Below are 26,883 nucleotides of genomic sequence, written 5' to 3'. Positions count from 1 at the left end.
GTGCAAGGATGCTCCAGAGTTGGCATGCACCCACCGAAAAGTTCCTGTCTGCATTTTGTTGTTGTTGTTTAGTCGTTTAGTCGTGTCCGACTCTTTGTGACCCCATGGACCAGAGCACCCCAGGCACTCCTGTCCTCCACCGCCTCCCGCAGTTTGGTCAAACTCATGCTGGTAGCTTCGAGAACACTGTCCAACCATCTCGTCCTCTGTCATCCCCTTCTCCTTGTGCCCTCCATCTTTCCCAACATCAGGGTCTTTTCCAGGGAGTCTTCTCATGAGGTGGCCAAAGTATTGGAGCCACAGCTTCACAATCTGTCCTTCCAGTGAGCACTCAGGGCTGATTTCCTATCTCTAATATGGAGGGACCCGCAGAATGGCTCCTGAGGCGGACCTTAATATCCAGGTGAGTTCTTGTGAGAGAAGGCGGTCCTTAAGGTTTGCATGTGAGCAGAAACCAGTTCTGCTTGTACTTTAAAAGTTGAGACCAGCATACCATGAACTGGTATCTTTTTGAGAGCAGGTTGCACATCCCTCTGACTCCAGTAGGCAGGGCTATGCATATCAGACTTGTCCACACAATGTGTTACGAAGAAGCCTCTTCCCATTTCAGTTCTGGCTTGCTCTAAAGAACAGGAGTTTTAACGGAGCTCTGTCATTTTCTGACCAAATTTCCTTTCCCATCTCTCCTGGATGAGTCAGACAGGGCAAGAATAGAGCACTGTCTTCTCCCAATTGACCAGCACATCAAATGACACTGTACTGTTCTTTTGCAAATAACATCCGGAGGACCACTGCTTCCCCATCCCTGTGCTAGATAAAGGGATCAGAGAAGAGTTTGGTCAGATGGTTCTCTCATCCATCTGGAGGAACCTGCCTTGCTGTTTCCCAGAAAACGATACTTATCAGCAGGAAGTAATGAGGCTGAAAATAAACAATCCCTACATGAGTGAAGAGGAGCAGGACTTTGCTGTGATAGGAGATCTGCCTCCAGTTCTTTGGACTGTTCTGTTAATTGATAACTTTCCATTGCCTCGCCTGAGGCATGAGTGGATCTGACCAAGAAGGAATTCCCTACGTCTCATGAGGAGCAGGACAGAGTTCGATATTGCTGTGAGTTATTTGCCAGCCACTCAGGATGAGATCACTAGGGTGGGCAGCATTTATTTTGAGGGAAGAGAGCATTTAATTTGGGAGAAGTCGGACAATCGAGCGTTGGGGGGGGGGGCATTTCTATACCTGGTCCAGGAGACCAGAGAGAGAAAAACAATGGCCATCTCTGGTGCATTTGTATCATTTGCTTTCAAAGCATTTCTGTGTGAAGAAAAGAACGTGCAGCCCTGTGTGTGCATTGTCAATGTGGGGAATCTCTTTTCTTTGAGGGTGATGTTTTGACTTTTTCAAGGGCCTCAACAGACTGCACCTTTTACTTACCATGTTGAAAGAGGATCAAGCAAATTCATGGAGGAGCGACTAGCTGCAATGGCTATAATCTACCTCCATAGGCAGAGGCAACAATGCTTCTGAATACCAGTGGCTGGAATCCACAGGAGAGTGGGCTTGTCCTTGGGTTCTGCTCTGTGGGCTTCTCATAGGCATCTGGTTGGCCACTGTGAGAACAGGATGCTGGACTAGATTGGCCTGATCCAGCAGGACTCTTTATGTTGTTATGTTCCTACTCCTGGGCAATGCAATATATGATTTTATTAGTGGGCCAATTCTTTTCCCAGCTCGGACCTTTTGCAGCCCATTCATGTCTGCACTCCGATTTATAATCAGTACAAGACCAGACAGAAGGATTGGTGTGATCCTGAGACAGGAGGGTGCCGAGGGCTCCTTTGCTTCCAGACTGACTATGCACTGTCTTTGCCAGCAGTTCAACTTCAGGTAGCTGCAGAGTGCCGGAGAGATGGGAGAAGTCAGGATTTCACTTGGAGCTGGCGACAGAGGTTTGGAGAATCCAGCGTTAGAGCTCACGGTAACACGGCCACTGCTTCTTAGCTCTGCCCTTTGCACTTTCTCAAAAGAGGACCATGTTGTTGCTGTCATTGTTTATTAATTTATATAGCGCTTAATGATAAAATAGGCTTCTAAGCAGTAGAAAAACTGTACCTTTGTATGCCTAGACCAGAGAGAGCAAAGGCCACCTCTGGTGCATTAATATCAACTGCTGCTTTAAAAGCATTTATGAACAGGAAATATTTCCCTGTGCTCTTTGGCAGGAAGCAGACAGAAATCCGCAGGTGGCAGAGAACCCTTGGCCTTCTGAGATCAAGGAGGTCAATGATGCGCATGATACTTCTTTCCAGAGGTATGGAAAATATATTCTTTATTGATTCATTCTGCATACAGTTGTTAGACACTTTTATTTGCATTTGCTTTTATGTGCAAATAAAAATAAAGCCACAATAAAGCTTAAAAATCTAGCCCAGCTTAACCCCCAAATGTAAGAAGTGATCACAATAAAAGACCATATAAATCGTAGGCTTTGAAAACAACCAGCAAATGCAGGATACCTTAAGGTTTGGACAGGTACTTACAGGAGGAGGTATCCCTTCTAGACTCCCCCAGCAGCCTCAGAATTGGAGGGAAGGTGGTTATCCAAAGTCATACTGCTGCATCTCTGGTCCCCACAGCAATGACTTGAAGGGGCATCAGGTAAGCACCCTCATCTGCCATTCCCCCTCACCTTTTAACAAGAATGAAGGGAGCCACACAGCTGCAGAAGCTCCTCCAGCCTCTTGCAGGGACACCTGGGACTACTGGAGCTACAAATGGCAGCCCCATTCCCCCTCTTTCAGACATGCACCCAGGCTTATTCTCTTGGTGTGCTTCTCTTCAGGATCAAGAATGCAGCAGCTAAGCCTTTCTCTAAAGCAAGGTGCTTTTGCAAGGCTCATGCCAAGATACTACGGAAGATCTTCTTGGGCATCCTGTGTGCAGGTGAGGCCTATTATGCATACACACACCTTGACACCTTTGTGGCACTGGAAGGAGTGGGGCGACACTCCTAAGAATTTGGGTTTTCTTCCCTTTTGGTAAACCTCTAGGCCACATGAACCGATCATATATGATCCCTCTAAAAGTCTCCACACCAATTGTGGATGGTGACATTGGGGGAGAGCACTCTGCTGAATAGTGTTTGGGAGGGGGAGAAGTGGGATTCTCTAACAGCTTTCCCCCCATGGAATTGTAAGGATTGTCTAGTCCTGCAGTACAGGAACTGCAGCACTAGTTCCTGCAGTACAGGAACTGCAGCATTCTGAGCAATTTCAGCTCGTGTCATGCTGAATGCAACATGATTGTTAAGTTCAAGCCGGTGTATGAAGGAAGCAACAGGTTAAGACAGAAAGGTGTAGGAAGTAAGCCCGTTGCTTTCTTCACTAATATGAAAACAATGTTCCCTGGGGAAGGCCAAAATTCTTGCAGTGTTTCAGGAGGAGCTTTTAAAAAAATCCAAATAAATTTTGGCTCAGATGGAACACTGGGAGGGATCTTTGATTGAGAGCGAAGTGATGAGCACTTGAAGGATATAGCTCCCCTACAAAGCCCTCTAGAAGCAGTTGTGCCTGGTGCCCATTGGGACTGGTAGGGCAGAAGACAGGGAGCCTAACAGTAGGTGGCGCCAGAGCCAATTACCTCAAGACTTAATTCTGCATTTGTAACCATCTACCTTCCTGCTCGCCTGCCAACCTAGCAGTTCGAAAGCACCCCCGGGTGCAAGTAGATAAATAGGGACCGCTTACTAGCGGGAAGGTAAACGGCATTTCCGTGTGCGGCTCTGGCTCACCAGAGCAGCTTCGTCACGCTGGACACGTGACCTGGAAGTGTCTGCAGACAGTGCTGGCTCCCGGCCTATAGAGTGAGATGAGCGCACAACCCCAGAGTCTGTCAAGACTGGCCCGTACGGGCAGGGGTACCTTTACCTTTTTTACCTTCCTGCTAGGGATGCGGGTGGTGCTGTGGTCTAAACCACAGAGCCTAGGGCTTGCCGATCGGAAGGTCGGCAGTTCGAATCCCTGCAATGGAGTGAGCTCCCATTGCTCGGTCCCTGCTCCTGCCCACCTAGCAGTTTGAAAGCACATCAAGTGCAAGTAGATAAATAGGTGCCGCTCCAGCGGGAAGGTAAACGGTGTTTCCGCGCACTGCTCTGGTTCACCATGCTGGCCACATGACCCGAAAGCTGTCTTTGGACAAACGCTGGCTCCCTCAGCCAGTAAAGCGAGATGAGTGCCACAACCCCAGAGTCGTCTGCGACTGGACTTAATTGTCAGGGGTACCTTTACCTTTTTACCTTCCTGCTGAGTCCTACAAGTGCAACACTGAGAATAGGAAGCTGGTTGTTAAGTAGGGAGTCAGGGGTTGGCAAAGGGCAGGCTGAGATTGATGGAGCTGTGCCCCCTTTGTCCTAATGGACCAACTTCCACTGTCCAGAATTGCCCACAGCTGTTTGCTATTGAATGCGGCCTAAATACCGAATGAGGTGGGGCGACTTGCTAGATTTCAACATTGCAGTACCTTACCTCAGTGCAATGGTCTGGAGAGAATAATATCTTGATAACTACAGGGAGAAAGTGGGGCCCAGCCCTGCACTGTTGGCAAAGGACTTGACCCACTGGTGCATTTCTGACCTTTTCATCTCTTCTCTCTAGGCTATGTGGCCTACTTCATTGCAGCCTGTTGGCTGGACTTTGACCGAGCCTTGGCTTTGGTCGTTTTGACTGCCCTGGTGGTTTGTTTGATAATCTATAGCATGGTCAAGAAATTCTGGGGTTCCAAGATTTTCCAGATGTTCAGCCCTTTCCGAAAATGCTGCCGGAGCATCTGGCCATGGCTGAAATGGTGAGTTAGGGGCTTGCTGCACAGATCCGAATAGGAGCGATCTCCGCCCTCGTAACCATCCATTGTGAAAACTGCAAGGGAACCTTTTGCAAATATGCTCAGGATGGTGCAGTTCTCGACACACTTAATCTAGGAGCAAACCCCACTGAATAAAATGGGACTTACGTCAAAGTAAACCTGTATATGTATCTTGCTGTAGATGGACAGCTCTGTAGCGATTTATTCCACACTAAAAATTATCATTTTTCTTAAAACAACTCATTTTTTCAGTCTTAAATACAGTTTTCTACATTTTGTGGCATTTCTTTCTTTCTTTCTTTCTTTTGGTGGGGGGTAAACACTCATGAAAATTAATCAGCATTTTAGTGCAAATATCTTGTAATGAACACATTTGTATGGGCAATTCTGACTAATGTACACATTTTTGCTAGCAATTTTATCCAATATAATGCATTTTTGTATGTTATTTTTTACAAATACCTCCAGTTTTATGCACACTTCCCCCTAAAATATATATTTCTGTGAACACCATTTGTTTGGAGAACTGCATCACAAAATTCCAGTAAGAGCAAATTTCAAAGCCTGATTGCGTTTTGGTTCATAGATTGTTTGGGAAAGTACAAATTTGAAAGATTCAGCATCAATTGCTTACTGAATCAAATCTATTTCCTGTCCCTAAATGCAATGTTATACAATAAAATGGCAAAAAAAAACCCAAACCCAATAGAAATGGTAGAGAACTTCAACCAAGTTCTGTTGGCAAGCGATGTGCCAGAAGGAAGAGCTCAAAAGGCAACAGTTCAGTTCTATAACCCTTCAATCCAGCAGGCCACATGCTTGCTAGAATAAAACTATCTTAGCTAGGCAGTGGAAGGGGATGAGGAGGGGGATGAATCCCATAATCATGGATGGACACGGTCTTGCATCCCAACCATCAGGATCCCATCAGAACAGCCAACAAATCTCATTCATTTAGCAAAGCCTGTCTGGGTGTATCTCTGCAGTGATGGTGATCTGCTTCCCTCCTAGGGTGCTGTGTGCAATCATTTTGATCGGCCTGGTAGTGTGGCTGGTTCTTGACATGTCCCAGAGGCGAGAGCAGTTGGTGTCACTGGGTGGCTTCGCTGCGCTGGTGCTGGTGCTCTTTGTCTGCTCCAAACACCACAGAGCCGTAAGTAGCTGCATTCTCTTTGGCCTGGGGTCCTTAGATGATGTGATACACCTGCAACCCACACTTTCCCGCAGATGATTTGATACACCTGCAACCCACAATTTCCTGCCACCTTCCCAGTCTATAAAACCCGCAGTCCTATGTATCTATCCCTTGGAGTAATCTTCTCGGTGTTCAGTGGGGCTTAACTTGAGAATTAGCAGTCATAGAATTGGGCTGAGGTTCTGCTAGAGCTCAGGCGCCGGATTTTAAATAAAACCTGCAGAGTGGTTGGGCAAGATAGAACTTCGTAATGATAAAACAGTTACGGTGGGGTGGGTGGGTTGTAGGCCTTGCTTGATGCCAGAAGTCCAGAACTGGAGCGTTCCAATAAATGGCAGTCCAGCATCTGTTTCTGAAGACATGCAATACAGTTTATTTATGCCCTACTTTTCCAGGCAGTCTATGAGGCATGCCTTTCCCCATTTTAATCCGTGTGAGGTGGGACTGCCTGAGAGGTCATTCAGCAAGCTTTATGGCTGAGTCAGAGTTTGGACATAGACCTCCCCAGTGTTAGCCTGGCACTCTAACCACTAGGCCACACTGGGTTACTCCATCTGCTCTGCTTTTTCCCTTTGGGGGCAACAGCTGACAAGTTCAAATGGCTCTCATTCAGTTGATTTGCTCACTTAAGACCCTCTCTCACAGAATCCAATTGAAATATGTAGAATTTGAGCTGATTTTTTGGACTTTGCATAGCAACCACCCTATTCATGCTGGGGAGCATTGGTGCCTCCTTCTCCAGTGAATTCAAGAAATCAATGTGCTTTGTTAATCCTGAGGTTAGCACTTCTGCAACCTGGGGCTATCATTGATTCTCACTGACTTGTCCCTTGGTTTCTGTATTCACAAGATTCCCTCTTGTGCTGTGTTGCAGGTGTCGTGGAGAGCTGTGTTCTGGGGGCTTGGCCTGCAGTTTATCATTGGAGTGTTCATCATCCGGACAGAACCTGGATTTCAGGCCTTCCAGTGGCTTGGTACTCAGATTCAGGTGCAGAGCAGTGTTGTTGGAAGTGACTATATCTGAGTGCATTCTTTGCACTCACCGGCTCCCACATTCAGCCCCAATAGCATCCTCTACCCAAGATCTTGGGGAGCAGCTGCTAGATGGAACGAACAGGACTGGTTTGGTTCAAGTTCAACCAATGTTCAGACTCAGTATTAGGTAGAGGTAGCCAATGTAGAGCCCCGTGAATATTGTTAGACTCTAAAATCCCATCCAGCTCAGCCAGCAAGGCCAATTGTCATGAACGATGGGACTTGCAGCCCAAGAACATCTAGAGGGCACCACATTGGCTACCCCTGGTGCAAGGCAGCTTCATGTCCAAACATCCTAACTTAGGGGGATGAGAGCGGCCCTTCCTGAGACAGGTGGGAGAGGCAGGCATCTTGAAAATGTGAAATAAAGACCCAGGCAAATGGAAAAGGCAATGCAGGGTGTTCACAGTATATAATAATGCATTCCATTAGGGGTGCATCAAGCTGCTCCAACCAGTGGCGTAGCGTGGGTTGTCAGCACCCGGGGCAAGGCAAGTAATTTGTGCCCCCTAACCCGTGGATTTTAGCACTGATTTTAGCACTGCGAGTGCGAGCGCCCCCCCCCAGATGTTGCACCCAGTGCGGCCGGCCCCCCCTGCACCCCCCACGCTACGCCACTGGCTCCAACACCACCCTGGTCCACAGACAGTGAGCTAGCATAGCAGTTTGATTTCCCTCAATGGGGTTGAACAGAACTGATGGCAGGGAGCTACCTAACTTTGGTGGTGGCAGCAGTGGCAGTGCAATGTCAATACGGCTCTCCTTCTCTTAATACCACCACCTATGAAGGGACTTCCTCTTCCCTTTCTCCCACCACTGTCACCATAGATGGCCAAAGTAGCCAGAAGTCTTGCTCTCTGACTGTTGCCATCTTTCCTTGCTCCCAGCATGCCGGTTAGCCATAATGTTGTATGCAGAAGGCCCCCAACATCTCCAGGTAGGACTGGGGAAGATCCAATCTGAAACCCTGGATAGCTGTTGCCAACCCTCAACTAGATAATCTAATATAAGGCAGCTTCCTAATGGTGGTGGCAAGGCTCTTTATGGGGGAAGTGGTGGGCTTGTTAAAAAAAAGAGAGTCTCTGAGCAGCAGTGGGGAAAAGCTATCTATTGTGTGGTGACCAGGGTCATGAGCCCTGAATAAGACTTGCACAGGTAGCACCTCTGGCTTCACAACGATGCTTGAACTGTCCACTGTAAAATCATATGTACATTTCAGGAAAGATGTTCCAAAATAAGCACTTAGGTTTCCACCTTATCCAATGCAACTGAGTAAAGTCCTGTGCATACTCATTCTCCCCAATGTTCTCTCTGTTCCCTTATAGATATTCCTGAACTACACCACAGCTGGTTCCAGCTTCGTCTTTGGAGACAAATTGATCCAAGAGGCGTTTGCCTTTCAGGTCAGCTTAAGGGGCATGTTTGACCCTAATTTCTCACTCACTCTCTCTCTCTCTCTCTCTCTCTCTCTCTCTCTCTCTCTCTCCTCTGGTCTCATCCTACTCTCAGTCATCTTTGCTATTGAGTCCTTGACACAAGAGGCTGGCTTTTCATTGCGTGGTTGGACTGGGATAAGATACATCTGAGCTGTGGGCTACAGTCTGGGCAACAGGCCTAGTGTCGTTATCTGGCATAGTGGCACAAAAAATGTCAGGGTTCATGGAGCCCATCTGTGGTTGACATCAGCATTCTTAATTTTTATTTCTTTTAAGAGCTATGTCCTTTGGAAAATTCATGCCAGGCCAGGTAGTTTTAGCTGCCACCATCTTCCCTGTCTCCAATGCTTCTGGGTTCTGTTCTGATGTGCACTGCGCATGTTGGAGACATTGGGGAAAGTGAAGAGGGCAGCTAAAGCAGCTTCACTGAGTGCTACTCTTTTCAGCACCAGGGTGAGGGAATCCTGGGAGACGGGAGCTGCTGTGCTTTCCCCACCAACACCTGTCCCTGCTGCTTTCTGCCTTCTTGTCCCCCCGATAAGCTTGCAGGTGGCAGACACAGGAGCAACACTTAGGAGGCATCAGAGGGCACCTTGCCCATAACCTCCACAAAGCTGCTGCTGTCTTCCTGGAATTTGTACTCACAAATGCTCCCAAACAAGCCAAGTGGTGAGTTTCTGGCCATTGTGTTAACTCCACAGATGTCCAGCCATGTTAAGTCTACTTCACTTTGCCAGTGTGGGCCATTGGACTAGCTCACTGTGCCCAGGATTTCTATAACATTCTGCACCTTACAAGCTGCTCAGACCTTCTGTGCTCAACTTTATAATCAACCCCTATATATGCTGTGTTGTAGGTTGTCTAGAACTCCCTAAAGCCTGACGTTCACTGTTTGCTTTCTGCCTCCAGTCATTGCCCATCATTGTCTTCTTCAGCTGTGTGATGTCCATTCTCTACTACCTGGGAGTCATGCAGTTCATAATCCTGAAGGTAATGCTGAGCACAAGGCTCTGGGCAGTGGAGAGATGCTTTTGAGCCCCCACTGTGTAGCTGAGGAGGGTCAACCATTTCTCTCTACCATGCAACTTATTATACAAGATCATGAAAGATCTCTGAGCTCCAGAGAAAAACTCCCAAGATAAGTGTGCGTGAAGATTTTGGACGATGTGGGAAACCTAGGTAAGGCACTGCTGCCTGCTAGTGGGGAGGGAGGTCATGCCACAAGGATGGAGAAGCAGTTGCTCTTGCAGGGAAGATGAGGCAACCAACATGGCTGTGGTAGAGAGAAGGGGGCAGGAAGAGTGGCTGCTGACACAAAATGCAGTGGGGAGGGTTTGCTGATGGAAAGTCAGTACTAGGACATGTGTGATAGAGGGGACGAGAAGCAGGGACCAACTATGCTGTCTGGAGAAAAAGAAGGAATACAGGAAGCCTTCTTATACTGAGTTAACTCCTTGGTCTACATAGCTCCATCTTGTCTACTGGCAGCAGCTCTCCGACATTTTACGAGAGGGGTCTTTTGACCCTATCTGGAGACACCAAAGGCTGAACCCAAGAAGTTCTGCATTCGCTCATTGCTAAGCTTCATAGCTCCAAGGAATGGGTATGGGGAATGGCTGTGCTCGCAAGGTGAGCCAAACAAGAGCAGGAGGAAAATTCATAGCTACTGAAGATCTTCGTTGTCAAGTCTTGGGGCTCAGGTGGTCTCAGTGGCACAGAGTGCCTTCCATCAGCTTTGGCTGGTGACCCAGCTACCCCTTATCTGGACAGGAATAGCCTAACTACCGTTGTCTATGGTCTGGTAACCTCAAGGTTAGATTACTGCAATGCGTTATATGTAGGGCGGCCTCTGAAGATGGTTCGGAAACTTCAGCTAGTGCAGAATTCAGCAGCCGGGTTTCTCACTGGGGCAAGACTTTGAGCATATGACACCGATTCTGGTCTGACTGCACTGGCTACCAATTAGTTTCTGGGCCCCATTCAAAGTGCTGGTTTTAACATATAAAGCCTTAAACAGCTCAGGACTGCAATACCTCAAAGACCGCCTTTTTCCATATGAACCTACCTGGACCCTGAGATCAACTTCTGAGGCCCTTCTTCATGTGCCTCCTCCATGAGAGGTCCGGAGGATGACAAGACGAGAACAGGCCTTTTCTGCAGTGATTCCTCTTTTGGGGAATGCTCTCCCCAGGAAGGTTCAGCTTTAGGAGCCAGGCAAAAATGTTCCGCTTTAACTAGACCTTTGACTGATCGACATCCAATGCCCTTTTAAAATGTGTTGGGGACGTGGCGGGTTATTGGGTTGTTCTTGTTTTTATTTTGATTCTGTATTCTGTGTTTTTCTATCGTGATTTTATCCTGTGAACGGCCCTGAGACCTGCGGGTGTAGGGCAGTATACAAATTTAATAAATGACAATTATTATTAATAATACTAAGTCTTGCAGGCTGTGTGACAGGGCAGTAATGCCCTCTGACCGTCTCCTACTCCTTCCTGCAGTTGTCCTGGCTCCTGCAGATCACCATGGGCACAGCAGCCACGGAATCTCTGAGTGTGGTGGGGAACGTGTTTGTGGGAATGGTAAGCAGGGCTTCTCTTGTTTTGACCCCTGCCCCAGGCAAACCTTCATTATTCACCTTTAGGGACCAGGGGAAAAAACATTCCTCTCCAACCAGGCTGATTAACGTCCTATACCCTTTTAAATGTGTTTGTGGGAGGGGGTAGTGTGTCTGGGGGTAGTGTGTCTGTTGTTCCTGTTTTTCTTATGCATTTTGTGTTTTCATCTTGTATTTTTATGTTGTGCATTTCCCTGAGATCAACGGATGAAAGGCACTATACATCATAATCTCAAAATGCCCCAAATTTGAGCACATCAGATCAGGAACGTTTTACTTCAAGACTGTGATTTGTTCTGTTTGCTTGCATTTGCTCTGGAAGCAAAAATCTCTCTAAATTCACTACTTCTGAGAGTGCTGTTTCTAGGGCTGCAAACTAGAGGGCAAAAACTCTGCAACATGTGCCTCTCCCCTTTTTTCCCCTTCTGCCCTCCAGACAGAAGCGCCACTGCTCATCCGTCCCTACCTGCTGGACATGACACGGTCAGAGGTTCATGCTGTGATGACTGGTGGCTTTGCCACCATTGCCGGCAGTGTGATGGGAGCTTACATTTCGTTTGGGGTGAGTCAGCAATGCAGAGAGCTACCCAAGTGCAAGGGGATTCTTCTAGACTGCGGATGGGGAACTTTTGGCTTTGTCAATGTCCCTGAACTCCCATCAGCCCCAGAAATTATGGCCTCTGGCCAGGGATGCTGGGAGTTGAAGTTCTGCAACATCTGGAGGGCCAGAGTTTCTGCACTTCTGTCCTAAAGAGTTGTGTTTGGCCTGCTGTTCCTTATTTGCAGCACACTTTGCAGATTAAATTGCTCACATCCAATCTAACCAGGATGTTACATTGGCTATTAGTTTTGTACCAAAACACCACTCAGCCCCTGCCACTTGCAGGAGTTTGGATGGATTTTGGTTAATGAAGTACGCCAACAAGATTCTTGGAGAAGTCCATTCCACCACATGACCTTTCCAGCTTTGCCCATCCTGGATGGGGACCACTGAAGAAGTCTGGCTGGCTTGCTCAGCTTGGTGGTAAATTTTTCATTGTTGTAGGGGCATGTACCTGATTCCTTCGAAGGAGACAGTTTTTCAGCTCCTCCTGAAAAAAATCTAGCTCCATTATTGTTTGCACTGACTATCAGGCAGACAGGGGTCTTTCATCCCTACCTGGAGATACCACGGTTTGAACCTGAGATGAACTTCATACAAACAGTGCCAAGGCGGAGGGCCATAGCTCAGTTGCAGAAAGCATGTTTTGCATGCAAAAGGTCCCAGGTTGACTCCCTAGCATTTCCAGGTAGGTCTGGAAATGTGCGCTGCCTGAAACCCTGGAGAGCCTCTGCCAGCCAGTGTAGACAGTTCTAAGCGAGGTAGACCAAGGTCCTGGTTGTAAAAGGCAAGTTCCTTTCTGGAGGGCACAGTACTTGAGAGAGTAATGGCTGGACAACTCCAAGGGCTCTTGCATTTAGCTTATTGGTCTGGAATAAATATGGTTTCATGCTGAGGTTCACAACAGAAACTGCCACCGCCAAACAGGCCCTGTTTCTCATTGTCCACCACATGTCAAAGAGCAGTGGCTTGCTGGATTTAATATGTAACATTTTTTAGTTCTTTGGAGACACCAAATATGCCTGCCATCCCATCATTCTACTGTATTGTGGTGCTACTGAGATATGCATCCAAGATCACAATCCTGCATTTACATCCTGCTACAGATTGATGCCTCATCCTTGATTGCTGCTTCAGTAATGGCTGCACCTTGTGCTTTGGCTATGGCTAAGCTTGTCTACCCGGAAGTGGAAGAATCTAAGTTCCGGAGCCAGGAGGGCGTGAAAATTGCTTGTGGGTGAGTGTAGTCAGAGCACATGAGGATCACGAGGCTGCCCAAAGGATCCTGGAAGGGTGTAGGATTAAGTGGGAAGAGAGGTGCAGGAGTGGGGAGCAGAACTCGGGGAGTCAACATCTGAAAGGAACAGGAGCATATTTGCACAACTTCTGCATAGCAAAGAGAAACAGAGAAAGCTGTGGAAAAGAAGCCAATATGAAGTAGGGAGAACTATTGCAGTGTTGCACTCAGTTGGTGAATCTTTGGCTCTCCAGATGTTGTTGAATTCCATCTCCCATCAATCTGAGCCAGCAATGGCCAATGAGGAGAGCTATACTTCAACATCTGGAGGTTCTACCCACCCAGGCGTAGTGAGCAGCATGTTAGCCAGAGACTGCATGCACACCCTGCCAGTAATTATTTGGCATGAGTACTTAACTGCCCCAGTGGAATCAACAATTTAGGCCATTTACTGCTATAAATGAGAACGACTGGAGTTGCTCCTCATATACGAATCAAAATATGCGCAGGTCTAAGTCAAATGGGAAGAAAGTGGATTAACAGCTAAATAATGCTCAAATGTGCACAAGCCCTCAGATAGTAGGATGCAGAATTGTCTGCTGAGCTCTACATGGTGGAGCTTTGTATGTCATTGCTGCTTTGCCAAGGGAGTCAATCTCTGGGCCTGTTTTCTTCTCACTTGGTGTATTGTTGGTGCAGGGAGGAGAAAAATGTCCTGGAAGCTGCCAGCAATGGAGCAGCCGTCTCTGTGGGGCTGGTGGCCAACATCGCGGCCAACCTGATAGCATTCCTGGCTGTACTGGAGTTCATCAATGCTGCCCTCGCTTGGCTAGGAGGCATGGTCAATCTGCCAGAACTCTCCTTCCAGGTACCATCCACAAGGCAGCCACCCTGTGAGTACACCAGGGTGGTCAACAGATGCTAAGAGGGAATGATATGTGTATTGTCACTTATCAGCTCTCTTGCCCTCTCACTCAATGGGTTGCCAGGGCAAAGAAAGGTCAGACATCTGAACCGACTGGTGCAGAGGGCTTCCCCCTACTGCTTTCATCTGTCAGAATGCTGTCAGCGGCTCCCAGTTGGTTGCCCAGGAAAGTATAAAGACAAGGGAAAGTTTCTTGCCGTCCTTTTTTATTTCAATATTACAGAGAGAGGCTATAGAACCCAGCCTCTTGGATAATGGTGTTGTCCCAAGTGAATCTCCACCCGTCTCTCCCACTTCCTCATTCATCACTTCTATGGGTGCTGCTACGTGCCCTCTGTCTTTGAGCTCTTTGCTCTCCTACTTTTAAGGTTCGCCGGGTTCTGGGAGATGGAGGGGTCTGGAATGCTTTCTAATGACAACGTGTCAACTGGGTCTTGTTCTGGCTCTCCCATTATTTCCCAACTTTCCCCCTCATCTGCCTCTGAGCTGTGACCTCCCTCAACCCCCTGTTGTAAATCTATACTGTTTTCCTCTTCCTCCTCCCTAGAAGGGTTGGGATGGGGAGGCGGTCTCCACCATTCCTCCCCTGCCCAGTCCCTTACACCATCACTCTGCCCATTTCAACTTTCTGTCCCCATTTTTTCCCATTTCACTCTCCAGGCTCCCCTTACCCACATGAAATTAGGCTGAGGGCCACAGGGGTTGCCCATCCCTAATCTTGCCCTCTCCTATAATCTTAGTGTGGAGGATTTACTGTGGATTCACGACAGATGTGGGGGAGGGGGTAGCTGGGCAGGAGTAGAGATGGGAAGTGAGTTTGTGCCATGGATGATATGGGTGCCAGTGAGGATGGGTGGGGAAGGTGGCCTGGGATGGCAGAAATCATGTGGTTAACTGAGCATTGATTTTATTTCTAAACCTTTCTTTTCCCTCTGGCTTCCAGTTGATCTGTTCCTATGTCCTGGTGCCTGTAGCATTCTTGTTGGGAGCAAGCTGGGAGGATGCCCCGGTGGTAGCTGAGCTTCTAGGAATCAAGATATTCTTAAATGAGTTTGTGGCTTATCAACAGCTCTCGGGCTACAAAGAGAAACGATTGAAAGGACTACCCGAGTGGGACGGGACACACAAGCAGTGGATTTCGGCAAGTGCGCCAGTCATATGGTGGAGGGGAAATGTCAGTTCAATGGACTCACACACCAACACCTGGTGTGTACAACTGTCCTCCAGACCCAACCATTGCAGCAATACCTGACTGTTGTGCAGTTGGGTTTGAGGCTAGGGACACAGCACAGCAGAAAGTGGTTGTACATTGGACTGAAGGAGAAATTGGATTCAGTTTACTTTTAAAGGCAAACCTGCCCACTTCTCATTTTCCAAAGCAATACTGAAACACAGCAAATCCTTTGAAATTTGCACTTCTCTGAATTTTGTACTGTAGTTCTGTAGTCAAGTAATGTGTGCAAAAATGCATGTTCAGTACCTTGATTTTCAAACAGCTTAGTTCTTGAACATTTTGGCTCCCAGACGTCACAAACCCAAAAGTGACTGTTCCGGTTTGTGAACTATTTTTGGAAGCTGAACGTCCAACTTCGTCCAACTTCTGCGGCTTCTGATTGGCTGCAGGAGCTTCCTGCAGTAGCAAAAAAAATCACTAACTGAAGTAGCAATGTGTAGTAACAAACTGAACTAAAGACTAGGCAAATGAGAAATGGAAACTAAAATGAGAGAGTCACCTATTCCATTTGCACATCAGCAACCTTGTGTGTGCAACAGCCCCATGGTTGTATAGTAATATATGCAGCCTTGGTAGCTGTGTACAGGAAAGCGATGAAGCCCTGGCACAGGAAACCAGTATGAAAACCCTGCACATCCCGAAGCTCATTGCTGCTTTCTGTGTTGGCAGTGGAACTCCTGATTACCCAAATCCAACAAGTCATTTTTCTTTTGTTCCTTGCTCATTTTCTCTTGGGTACCCAGGAAGTTTCCCTATATCAAGTCATCCAGCCCAATATTGCCTGTTGTGACTGGCAGCAGCAGCAATTCAGGGTTTCCCACCGCCTGCCACCTACTCCTTTTAAACTGAAAATGCCAGGAACTGAACCTTGCATTTATGTCATGGAAAACAGGGGTGGGAGACCTTTTAGTCTTCATGGGCCAAATCTGACAGGTGTGTGGGGTTGCCCACACATCAACTGCCTCTAGTCGAAGACATCAGGTAATTTGGGACTTTGAAGTCCTGAAGTTGAGACTTCAAAGCAGCCCATGCCGCCCCAGCATTGGGTGTATGAGGGCGTTCCCCAAGGGAACACTAGATCCAGCAGGATTTGACTCTACCACCTATCTGCAAATGAATACCGTTTGCCTTGGCAGAGCCAAAGCCCACTTTTCCTTGCCAGTGCACAACAGAGAGTGCACTTAAAGGCTGTCAGTTGTGACCCGGTAGTTGCATCTCTACCTGCTCCACCCTCGATCGTATATGACACCAAGCACCAGGCATGTAGGTATAGTTTGGGGGAAACAGCCTCATGGGCCAAATATGAATTCCTGGCAGGCTGGAGGCTCCCCACCCTGAAGCAAAAGCATTTGCTCTGCTCCTGAGCTAGTGTCCTCCTCCAGAATCACAAGGAGCCATGCTGCTTCTCAAGTCTATCGCTCATCTGGGCGCTGACTGAAGCCCAGCTCTGGTCCCAACGGCCATTGCTCAGGTGCTCCATCATCAGGCTGTTTGGGATCTTGGCTCCATTTACTCCACCCAGGCAACAGACTTAGAGTAGGTGAAGTCTTCTCCATTCAGCACCCCTATTCCCCCATATTTGACCTTGAGTCCAATATTTATATAGTAAAACAAACACAACATTTATTCAGGAAAGTAATGAAGTTACATAGGTTGGGTTAGGTTTGAGAGAAACTAGGAGGGCTGTTCACAAACGGTCAACAATTAAAATGCACTTTCCATTATAGCACTTAGACGGCTGCCTTAAATTTGCACACGAAATAACTTTCAACCCGTTTGAAGGAAACCAATATTCCTCATTTGCCATATATGTTTTGATTCCTTGTCCACAGTCCTCCCGTTGCGGGATGCTGTTTTGGACTCACATGCAATACAAAGGCATGAGTTTTGGTGCAAACAGCGAAGTAGGGGCCTCAGAGTGAACCTAATGCTCACCCAGCCCTTGGATTTCCATCAGAAAAATGTGCCTTCATATTTCCCGAGGAATCACAGGGCTGGCCCCTCCCTCCCAAAAAAGAAAATACATGAAGGATTCTGACAATGCATCCTGGGTAATCCATGTTTAGGAGGTAGGTAAGCTGTCCAAGTGAGGCAATGAAGGGGCAGAGTTTGCTAGACTTGAAAGAAGCATGTTCTCTTGTGTACGCTACTAGCCAGACTAGGGTGAGCCTTGCAGCTCCCAAACTCCTGGTGAGCAAAGATGGAAAAATACTATTTCTTGCAAAGATCTGGGCTTCTACACTCCAGCTTGCCGTGCATCTTGGTGTAGAGGCGGTCAATGTGGTGCCCTACAGATGTTGGACTACAGCTCCCATCATCCCTCACCACTGGCCACATTGGCTGGGGCTGATGAGTTGCGAGTCCAACAAGGTCTAGACGGCACCCCTGATCTGTTGATCCAGAACTCAGAAACAAGGAGCAACCCCTCAACTAGCTAGCACTGAGTTACTGTATGCACTTGATTGCATTGGGATGCTGATGCTGCTTCCCACAGAGCATCCCTGCAACAAGGCAAAGAGAGGGGCCAGTATTCAGTATGGCAGGAGTGATTGGCATGGGGCCACTTGTGCTGTTACAGCAGAACTGATCACATTGTCTCTCTTGTTCCCCAGGAGAGAGCTGAAATCATAACAACCTTTGCTCTTTGTGGATTTGCCAATCTGAGCTCCATTGGGATCATGTTGGGAGGCTTGAGTAAGTTGGCCATCCGGTGAGGAACATGTAGGCTCTGAGATCAGGAGGAGAAAATGTCCAGCCCATAGCTATGTCTCCAACTGCTGTGGCTTCCTGGAACTGCCTGCCCCGGCTAGCACACTGGAGACACTGGGGGGGGGGGTTCGACCTGGTGTGAACAAATCAGGAGGAAACCCCATATATAGTCACTTGATCCAGTTCATCCTGCTCATCCAGCTATTTTTTTGTGTGTGTGTTAAGCGTCCATGGCACCGCAACGCAAGGGTGAATTTTCCAGCATCGTTCCCCGGGCTTTGTTCACTGGCGCCTGTGTGTCCCTGATCAACGCATGCCTTGCAGGTAACATATGGGTGGGTTTGGTGGCAGAAAGGGGCCAAAGGGTTCAAGGAAAGGGAGCCTATGGCTCTCTGGGTGTTATTGAACTCCCAGCTAGCTCAACCAATGGTTAGGGATGATGGGAATTGTTCCAGCATCTGGGAGGCCACAGATCCCCATGCCAGGATTAGAGGAAAGGGTCAGGTTGCCCTTGTCACATTCAAAACCAGGAGCAATAAGGATCCTGGGAGAACAAAAAGAGGGGGAAAGGAGAAACTAACTGTTGGAAATGGGAAAATGTCGGAAGCTGCCTTAATCTGAGTCAGACCATTGGTCCATCTAGCTCAATACTGTCTACTCTGACAGGCAGTGGCTCTCCAGGGTTTCAAGCAGGGGACCTTCCCAGCCCCACCAGGAGATGCTGGGGTTTAAACCTGAGATTGATTTCTGCACACAAAGCAAATAGATGCTCTGCCACTAAGCTACCTCCATTCTGGAGATTATTTGAGAAGGGAGAGGTCAAACTAGATGCAAGGGCTAGGATTTATGATAGCCATACATGGAGAAAAGGGGTGCACTCAGTCAACCCCGAATAACCTTGCTTGTCCCATCAATATACTATGCAAACAACAATGCCATACAAAAGGCTGGTGGACAAAGTCACTCCTTTAGTGACAGTATGTCTCCCAAACATGAGTACTAGCCCAAAGACATGCAGATCTCCTGGACACGTGCCACCAATCGTATATAACTCTCACCCACTTCCCAGCCTTCTCTCTGCAACCCACAACAGGTATCCTTTATGTGCCCAGAGGAGGGGTGACTGACTGCCTAGACTTCTTCAGCAAAACCAACCTAAACTCTACCAGCTACCCAGTCTATGTTTGCTGCCAAGACTTGTTCACCTGGTGAGTGTATTCCTCTTACCCATTGCCCTTGCAGTTCTGATGTTTGCAAAAGCTACATGGCCACCTCCAGCCAGCAGGGGAAGTGGGAGCAGTAAGTTATAGGGAAGCCAGGAGATGATCAGATGCCCATGCAAGTGTGTGCAACATCGCCTGGCCAGCACCAATGGAAGGCATAGCCAGGCACCTGCCAAGGGCCCACAGTCTAGCAGGGGTTCTGCCAATCAGAGCTCCCTGGAGCTGCTATTTCTCTTCAGCACTGCAGGCCCCGTTTACCCACTTCTGACTCGGATCCAAGGGGAGTAATGATGCAAACAGGGAGCAGGAACTGCTGCCAGCTTGCTCACTAGTTCTCGGCCCAACAAGCAAGCAGGCAGTAGCAATGGCGCAGAAGAGAGCAGCTGCCTCTGGTGACAATGGCGGTCGTAGGGGAGCAGCATCACAGAGAGGGAGCCCATTGAAGGTATCTTGCCTAAGAGCCTCCCTGAAACAGGTAACTTGGCACTGCCTGGCTCTGTGCATTTCTGTGCTGGAGGCAAATATGTGGCGATGCTCTCATTCTGCGCTCTCATCTCATTTGCCACCTGGCCAGTCTTAAACCATCCTCTCAGAATGTGCTACTATTGGGAGAATTATTCTTTTTTTAAAATGCACATATATTTAAATGAATTAGATGTGCTCATGTCTTTTTTGCTTCTACTTTTGGGGCAAGCCAATTATGGTAGCTGCCTATTCCTTTGGTTGGGAGTTGGGAGTGTGAAATCTGAAAGCACAGGAGATGTCCCTGGAAAAGACAGAGAGGGAAGCCAATTCAACGACATACCGTTGTTTGCCTTGGTCTCCCAGTTGATGTGTTTAAAGGGTCTTAAGAGAGCAGGTTTCCTGGAAGGGATCTGTTTCCAGACAAAGAGCTTTTAGCTGTCAAATATTTGGTACATAGCTCTCTGGTTCAATGAAGGTTTTTGGCAGGCCTAGCTTCTTCCGAATCTCTCTCTTTACAACTTAAAAGACCTGCTGTGTCAGACCAAAGGTCCATCTAGCCCAACATTCAACAAGGCGGCAAACTACTAGATGACTCTAGGAAGCCCACTGGCAGGATGCAAGGAAAAGACCCCACCCCACTCATGTTTCCAGCAATTGGTACCCAGAGGCAGCCTGCCTCTGATATGGGAGGTAGTATACATTCATCATGACTAGTTGCCTCCAAAATCCTTATCTTCCATGAACCCATCTAATCCCTTTTGAACACTGTTCAAGTTGCCAACCATCACTACACCTTAAAGCTTAAAACGTGGTGGCAGCAGCTGAGTTCTGGAATGCAACAGCCCCGGAGGTGCCTGATCTTCTGGATTTTACAGAAAGAATCTCAGCTTGGCAACGAAGCCGGTGGAACTATGTTCAAACTCTTCACAGAGCTGGTCATGTAACAGAGTGACTCTCTGCAGGAAAGTGAAGCTTTTGTCCTTATCTCTTAGAGAAGCTGGGCAGAGGGGTTTGCAGTGTTCTAAAGTGGAGGATGATTCCACACCAACACCATTTCTGGGAGCCCTACGGCTTCTTGCCGCCCATTGGCCCCCCAATGAAATGGAGATATTTTTTTCTCCAAAGAGCAATCTGAAGGGGGAAAGCATTGACTCTTATGCCATTGCCTGCCTTGTGCACTGCTTGCTATTTTGAAGATTGAACCAATTATTCTATTAGGGAAAAGAGAGTCTATGGGAACTTCCTGTCTGTGGACAACTCCCTGTGAGAATGGCTGTTCAGGGAAGGCGATTTGATGCTGGACTGGTGCCTGCACACAAAAGACTGAAAGCCCTTAAAAACATGCAGCGAGGCAACATGCCGAAGTAAAACACCCACTGATAGATGTATAGGAGACAGCATGAAAGAGTAGTGCCTGGTACCAGAGCTGTGCTTCCAGGAATGCGACAGGCTCAGTCCCTTCAATGCTATGTGTGGAAGCCAAAGGAAGCCCATTAGAGACAGGTCAAAGGATGACCTGGAGGGGCGAGACACAGACATCAGACAGCACTGGTGGCATTGCGGCTGTCCTCAATCCACAAAAATAGATTGAGGTTCAAACTGTTGGGTCACAGGCAGAGAAGCATCACAGCAGCTGCAATGCAACAAGTGGGGCTTCCTGCAATTCAAACTGAATCCCACACGTATTAAACAGAGTAGACGCACAAATTATGTACAATGACAACACAATGCAGCCAATGGAGAAATGCAACTGTTGTGGAAAACCAGAAAGACCTGTTGTGTAGAGTTCTGCAATGGAGGCCACGGGCATGATCCAAGGCCTAGCATCAGAATTTTCTTTCCTCCGTTCAGAAAAAAAAGATTGCTTCTTCCATGTGCAATGGGGATCTTACAAGCATACTAGGATATTGTCCTTAGTGAAGAATGCCTGGATGGTGCAACCTGAGGTAGACTCAGCAGCAGGAGTAGTTTACATGCCATGAAGAAGACTCCTCCTGCTGCATCATATAATCCAGCAAGAGAGCAACTCAAATGCTCCACAGCAGTGATATCTCAGCATCAGCAGAAGCCACTGCTTCCTGTGTATACACCACCTTAGTGGTAAAGAAGTGATCAGGCAAGCTGCACTGACCAACAAAGGCCTAAACTCGAACACTGGAGAAATGCCAAGATCCAGTACCTACAGTAGATAAAACACTGCCAGAATTTCCTATCAAGAACTGCTGTGGCTTGAACTAGAAACCTTCCCGTCTGTGTAGAGCTGGCCCATGTGCCAAGCCGCAGAACTGCAGGTAGGAGCATCTGCCTAGCAATTAAGCATTTGTAGGCCTGACTCTGCCCATCCATACTGGCCATTGGACCCTCCTGGTCAGGAAGGGCTATAAAGAGCTTTCTGCTTTGGTTAGACCTTTGCCTGAGCAACAAGGCCTATCAAGCTCTGATATGTTTTTCACCTTTGGTCCTGACTTTTGGCTTGCTTTTCAATTCTGGCTTTGCTCTTCAGACCTGCCTTCTGGCTTTGCCCTTTGGCCTCCTCGATTGCTCCTTCCTGCTGGCTTTGGCCTCAGCTCTGACATCTAGATAGCCCTTTGGTTGTGATTTCTGCTTGATTCAACTCTGCCTCCCCAGATTGCGTCTTGGTTTCAGCCTCACAGCTCAACTGTTAGCTCCTGGTTCCCTGTCCCTGGTTCCTCTGACTTTCAAAAGCTAGAATCTTCTATGCTCTGTGGTACAAAGAACAGATTTTGGCACACGTTACTAAATAAGGATTCCAGCATGCTTGCAATCTCTGCAACTCCATTTAGTCACTTTGGGCGGCTTCATATGCCAGTGGGGATCTATCCAGCATTACAGAGGTCTTTCAGAGCAGACCTAGAAGGGTGAAGTGAAAATAAAAGAAGAGACTATCCCCATAGTAGATGACGGCTGTGCAGGATCATGGCAGGAAATCAAAAGCTTCCCACAGCGATGCAAAGACAAAGACATTAAATGGAATACAGGGAAAAAATGCAGGGGAGAAAGATAAAGTTAACATATGATGGACAGGTATGGAGGCTGAAAAGACCCTCACACAGTTGAGGCAACCTGAGCCATGCCAGCTCCAGCAGACATGAAAGAAGTGCAATACATTATTGGAATGTTTTGTCACCCAAGTTCTGTCTTCATTTGGCCGCCAATGTGACAACTTACCAGAAGGAAGTTCAGTAGGAATGGAGAGGTCCACAATACCACACATTCATTTCAGAGAAACGATTGCTAATGCCCCAGCCTTGCAGGACTGTCAGACAGAACAACAAACAGACACTCCAATGTAATGCGTCTGAGAAAGGCCTCAGTTCAGACCTTTCACGTGGCCACCTAATGGCCTTTGTGAGCACACCCTACTGGGGACTGGACAGAGTTATACCCAGACACAGAATTCCTTGCAATGATTTTTTGGAGTTTAGCAATTCCAGCAACAACCTATGGTCATGCAGTCAATGCTATCACTTTGGACAATAACAACAAAGCCAGCTCCTGAGTGCTCAAAGAGATTACTGTGCAATACTATGATGTCCAAACTGATGACAGGTAGTTAGCAGACATCCTTAGCAAAGCATATACAGCCAGTGGCAAAAAAATCTACAGAAAGGGGCAAAGACATTGAAGGGATCAATACATTGCACTATCTCCCAATATCCATGAAATTGAGCAGGCTACTGAAGAATACATCTAGGGGCACTGTTAAGGAAGCAATAGTAAAAGGATGGACTGAAGACAAGAATCAGCTACCATCAGGAGAAGAACAATATTTCCTAATCAAAGATGAGCTCACTGTGGAAGAAGGAATCTTTCATTTCAAGGGCAGAGAACAGTTGTTCCAGCCTTCTTGCATGAGAACGTTGGGAACAAACTCTTGGCCAGAGTGTGTTTACTGGCCAGGGATGAACACGCATCAGGACTTAATTCTTGATAGGAGGATGTGACTCCTGTTGATCATGCATAAATCAACAACATAGATTCTTCCACTGCATGTGCTACCCATAAAATCATGGGGAAATGTTGGAGTTATGTTGCTCACCTTCAGGGAGCAGGAGTTATCTGGTCACATTACTCCCAATTTCTGGGAGACTGAAGGCAATTCAGATGCTAGAAATAAGTCAGTCACCAGTAAACTGAAGGCTCATTTTGCAAGATTTGGTGTCCCCAACACAGTGTGTTCAGATGGGACTCAGTTTGCAATTCATTTGCAAAGAAATGGGAGTTCTCCAGCATACTCACAACGTAATGGCAACCCAAACTGCTATGTAAGCAGCTAAAGCAATTTTCTAGACAAGGCAATGTTATGAGACTCTGACTCCTTCTTAATCTTCCTGGCACAGACCCAAATGGTGTTGACAGGAGACATTCTGCAACTAACAAGAGGAGTAATGCAGAAAAGAAATGGCCAGAAAACAATCAGAGGAAGCAAGCATCTCTGCACACTAGAGCAACCAAGGAGTCTCTCTCTCTCTCAGACTCCAGGCACTCCTAACTACTTGGCATGAATCAGAGGAGGTGCCCAAAAGCATCATGAGGAAGCAGCATGCAGGTCCCAATTTCACTGAATCCCTTTTTTTACAAATTGCACAATCTCAATGAGCATGTGGACCAACCTGGGCCAAGCCTGCCTCCTGCACTTGTGGATTGCGTGGATTAGGTGTCCTGTACCTTTTTCATAAATTAAGCCAGATTCCCACCATCATTTGAAGATGTGATGGTGGGAGAACTAGGACCCTCCATCCTTTCGAAAAGCTGGGGGTAAAGGGACCCCTGACCGTTAAGCCCAGTCGCAGACGACTCTGGGGTTGCAGCGCTCATCTCACTTTACTGGCCGAGGGAGCCAGCGTTTGTCTGCAGACAGCTTACAGGTCATGTGGCCAGCATGACTAAGCCGCTTCTGGCAAAACCAGAGCAGTGCACGGAAACGCCGTTTACCTTCCCGCCGGAGCGGTACCTATTTATCTACTTGCACTCTGACGTGCTTTGAAACTGCTAGGTTGGCAGGAGCAGGGACCGAGCAATGGGAGCTCACCCCGTCGTGGGGATTCGAACCGCCGACCTTCCGATTGGCAAGCCCTAGGCTCTGTGGTTTAACCCACAGCGCCACCCACTGGGGGTGGGGAATAGATTATAGTGTCCTCTGGTCAGAGGATGGTGTCTCAAATGGTCAAGTTGACTACATTGTCCATTTGAACTAGTACTGGCTACACTGACTGACAGCAGCTCTCAAGAGTCTCAGGCAGAGCAAGGTCGTCTCACATATCCTGCTCCCTGGACCTTTTAGCTGAAGATGTCAAGGATTGAACCCGAGGTCTTCTGCATGCAGCGCATGTGTTTTGCCACTGCACTATAGGCCCTCCGGATTAGATCAGACTAATTCAACTGCATTGCCACCACTGGGAACTGCAAGTGTCATGGAGGCGGGGGAGCAAGTCTGCTTGCCTGCATCCACCTAACCAAAGGTCAAGGCAGCACACTTTTAAAAAATACAATTTTAAATGCAGGAGGGCCCATGAATGCATGCTGGTGATGCCTTTCTTCATGGCCACCTGTGCATACATTTGCAATGATGAACTAAGCTCCTCAGCGATCTGTGCATTATATTCCGTTTTGACCCCATATGCTGCTTGTGGTGTAACTGTTGCCATTTCAGTGTCTCTGAAGATCTTTCTTGTGAAGATGAGCATGACCAGCAGATGGCACCCATTTTCCTTTGAAAAACATTTATTGCTGGCTGGTTTGGAAGATTCAGCAAACCTGTAATAGTGAAGCAACATGAGGACCACAAGTTCCCTACTTTTAATCCAAGAGTCTTTCTCAGCCCTACCTGCAGATGCCAGGAACTGAACCTGGGATATTTTTCATACAAAGCATGTGCTCTATCACTCAACGATGGGGCTTTCTCCAAATGACAATATATGGCCAATGGCATGAGAAAAGGAGCAGACCAGAAGTGCCACCTCCATTCTGAGTCACAACCAATTAAAATGTTTGCATCTGCCTGTACCTTCAGATGCATTCAAGATTTTCTTAACCATGAGGTTGAGAAAATGAAAGTTGAAAGTTTCTGGATTCTAAAAAAAATGACATGTCGGCAGCAGTCCTACCCACACGTGCCTAAAAGTAAGCCCCATTAAACTAAGTGGCATTTATTTCCAAGGAGACATGAACAGGATAAAGCGGCATAGCTACCAGAATTTGCAGTGAAGTCAGAAGCTGCACAACAGCATGACGACAATGTAGGTTACTTCCTCCAACACCATTTTTACTTCGTCATCTTTATTCCAGTAGTTCTTAATCAGAGCAACATGGTGGACTTTCCAGTTTCAGAAGATGCACATCTTCACCTGGACTTTTGATACTTGAGATGCGTATGTTTAGGACCCACTTTATTTCTGCAATTTTAATTTCTACTGGACTTTATTTTGTGCTTTAATTGTTGCCACCTGCCCTGAGAACACAGGATGAAGAGTGGGTCAATAATAATAATTCAGTGGTGCCCTGCAAGACGAATGCCTCACAAGACGGAAAACCCGCTAGACGAAAGGGTTTTCCGTTTTTGAGTTGCTTCGCAAGACGATTTTCCCTATGGGCTCGCTTCGCAAGACGAAAACGTCTTGCAAGTCCTGCAATTCCCCCCCCCCGCTTCCCCCCTTTTTCTAAGCCGCTAAGCCGCTAAGAGCCTTTTAGCAGCTAAGCCGCTAAGCCTTTAATAGCCGCTAAGCCGCTAATAGGGTTGCTTCGCAAGACGAAAAAACGGCTAGACGAAGAGAATCGAGGAACGGATTCTTTTCGTCTTGCAAGGCACCACTGTAATAATAATAATAATAATAATAATAGCTGTTATTATTGTTGTTGTTGTTATTATTATTATTATTATTCCTGAGCAACGGTGTTTCTTATTAAAGCACTTAAGCTAATGCATGTGTGCAGGAAAAGCATTAGATGTGCCTCTTTGATTGGATATGAATCGATGGGCCAAGGTTGCAAAGCAGCCATGCTCTCGCCAGGTCCCTTTTATCAAAATAAATGCTCTTAATTAGAGCAGGCAGATTAGAAGAATACTTTGGTGCCAGGAGACAGCAATCCTGATGCTGTTACTTTCTCATATATTTTTCTTTCTTTCATAGCACTTCAACTGCAACAAATGGTTCCCTTTCTTTCTCTGGCATTTGGGAAAGCTTGGATGTTGGGACTTCGGCGATGTATCTGCAACAGTGCTGCGCTCACTATAATGCCACAGCCTGTCCCAAGCCATAACAGCTCTGGAGCACAGCACAAAAGAGGGTCTTGCTTGGACAACAAAGATGCAATAAAGTATTTATAGGGAG

The 26,883-nt window shown here is 47.4% G+C and overlaps 1 protein-coding gene across 2 annotated transcripts; it reads left to right on the top strand.

The window, feature by feature from the left end:
• The first annotated feature begins 512 nt into the window (after positions 1-512).
• LOC114584933 (sodium/nucleoside cotransporter 1-like) lies at positions 513-26,883 on the top strand. 2 transcript variants are annotated; one of them, XM_077918780.1, is made up of 18 exons: positions 513-1,110; positions 1,874-1,975; positions 2,220-2,308; positions 2,840-2,940; positions 4,650-4,839; positions 5,869-6,010; positions 6,927-7,040; positions 8,413-8,490; positions 9,433-9,513; positions 11,022-11,102; positions 11,574-11,699; positions 12,845-12,975; positions 13,675-13,843; positions 14,844-15,041; positions 17,747-17,828; positions 18,069-18,167; positions 18,937-19,051; positions 26,683-26,883. In XM_077918780.1, exons 2-18 carry the CDS (start codon positions 1,907-1,909, stop codon positions 26,810-26,812), a joined length of 1,995 nt encoding a protein of 664 aa, XP_077774906.1. In that variant the 5' UTR covers positions 513-1,110; positions 1,874-1,906; the 3' UTR covers positions 26,813-26,883. The 2 variants fall into 2 exon arrangements, with proteins under 2 accessions (XP_077774906.1, XP_077774907.1); XM_077918781.1 differs by having other exon boundaries at positions 1,871-1,975.

The sequence above is a fragment of the Podarcis muralis genome, chromosome 14 (genome assembly GCF_964188315.1).
Source record: "Podarcis muralis chromosome 14, rPodMur119.hap1.1, whole genome shotgun sequence".
Taxonomy (NCBI): Eukaryota; Metazoa; Chordata; class Lepidosauria; order Squamata; family Lacertidae; genus Podarcis; species Podarcis muralis.
This window is presented reverse-complemented; position numbering and strand designations above follow the sequence as displayed.

Coding starts and splice junctions, on each gene's coding strand:
- LOC114584933 (XM_077918780.1), top strand. CDS start 1,907: ATGGGAGAAGTCAGGATTTCACTTGGAGCTGGCGACAGAGGTTTGGAG. Junction 1,976..2,219: donor ATCCAGCGTTAGAGCTCACG/GTAACACGGCCA, acceptor GCTCTTTGGCAG/GAAGCAGACAGAAATCCGCA. Junction 2,941..4,649: donor CTTGGGCATCCTGTGTGCAG/GTGAGGCCTATT, acceptor TCTTCTCTCTAG/GCTATGTGGCCTACTTCATT.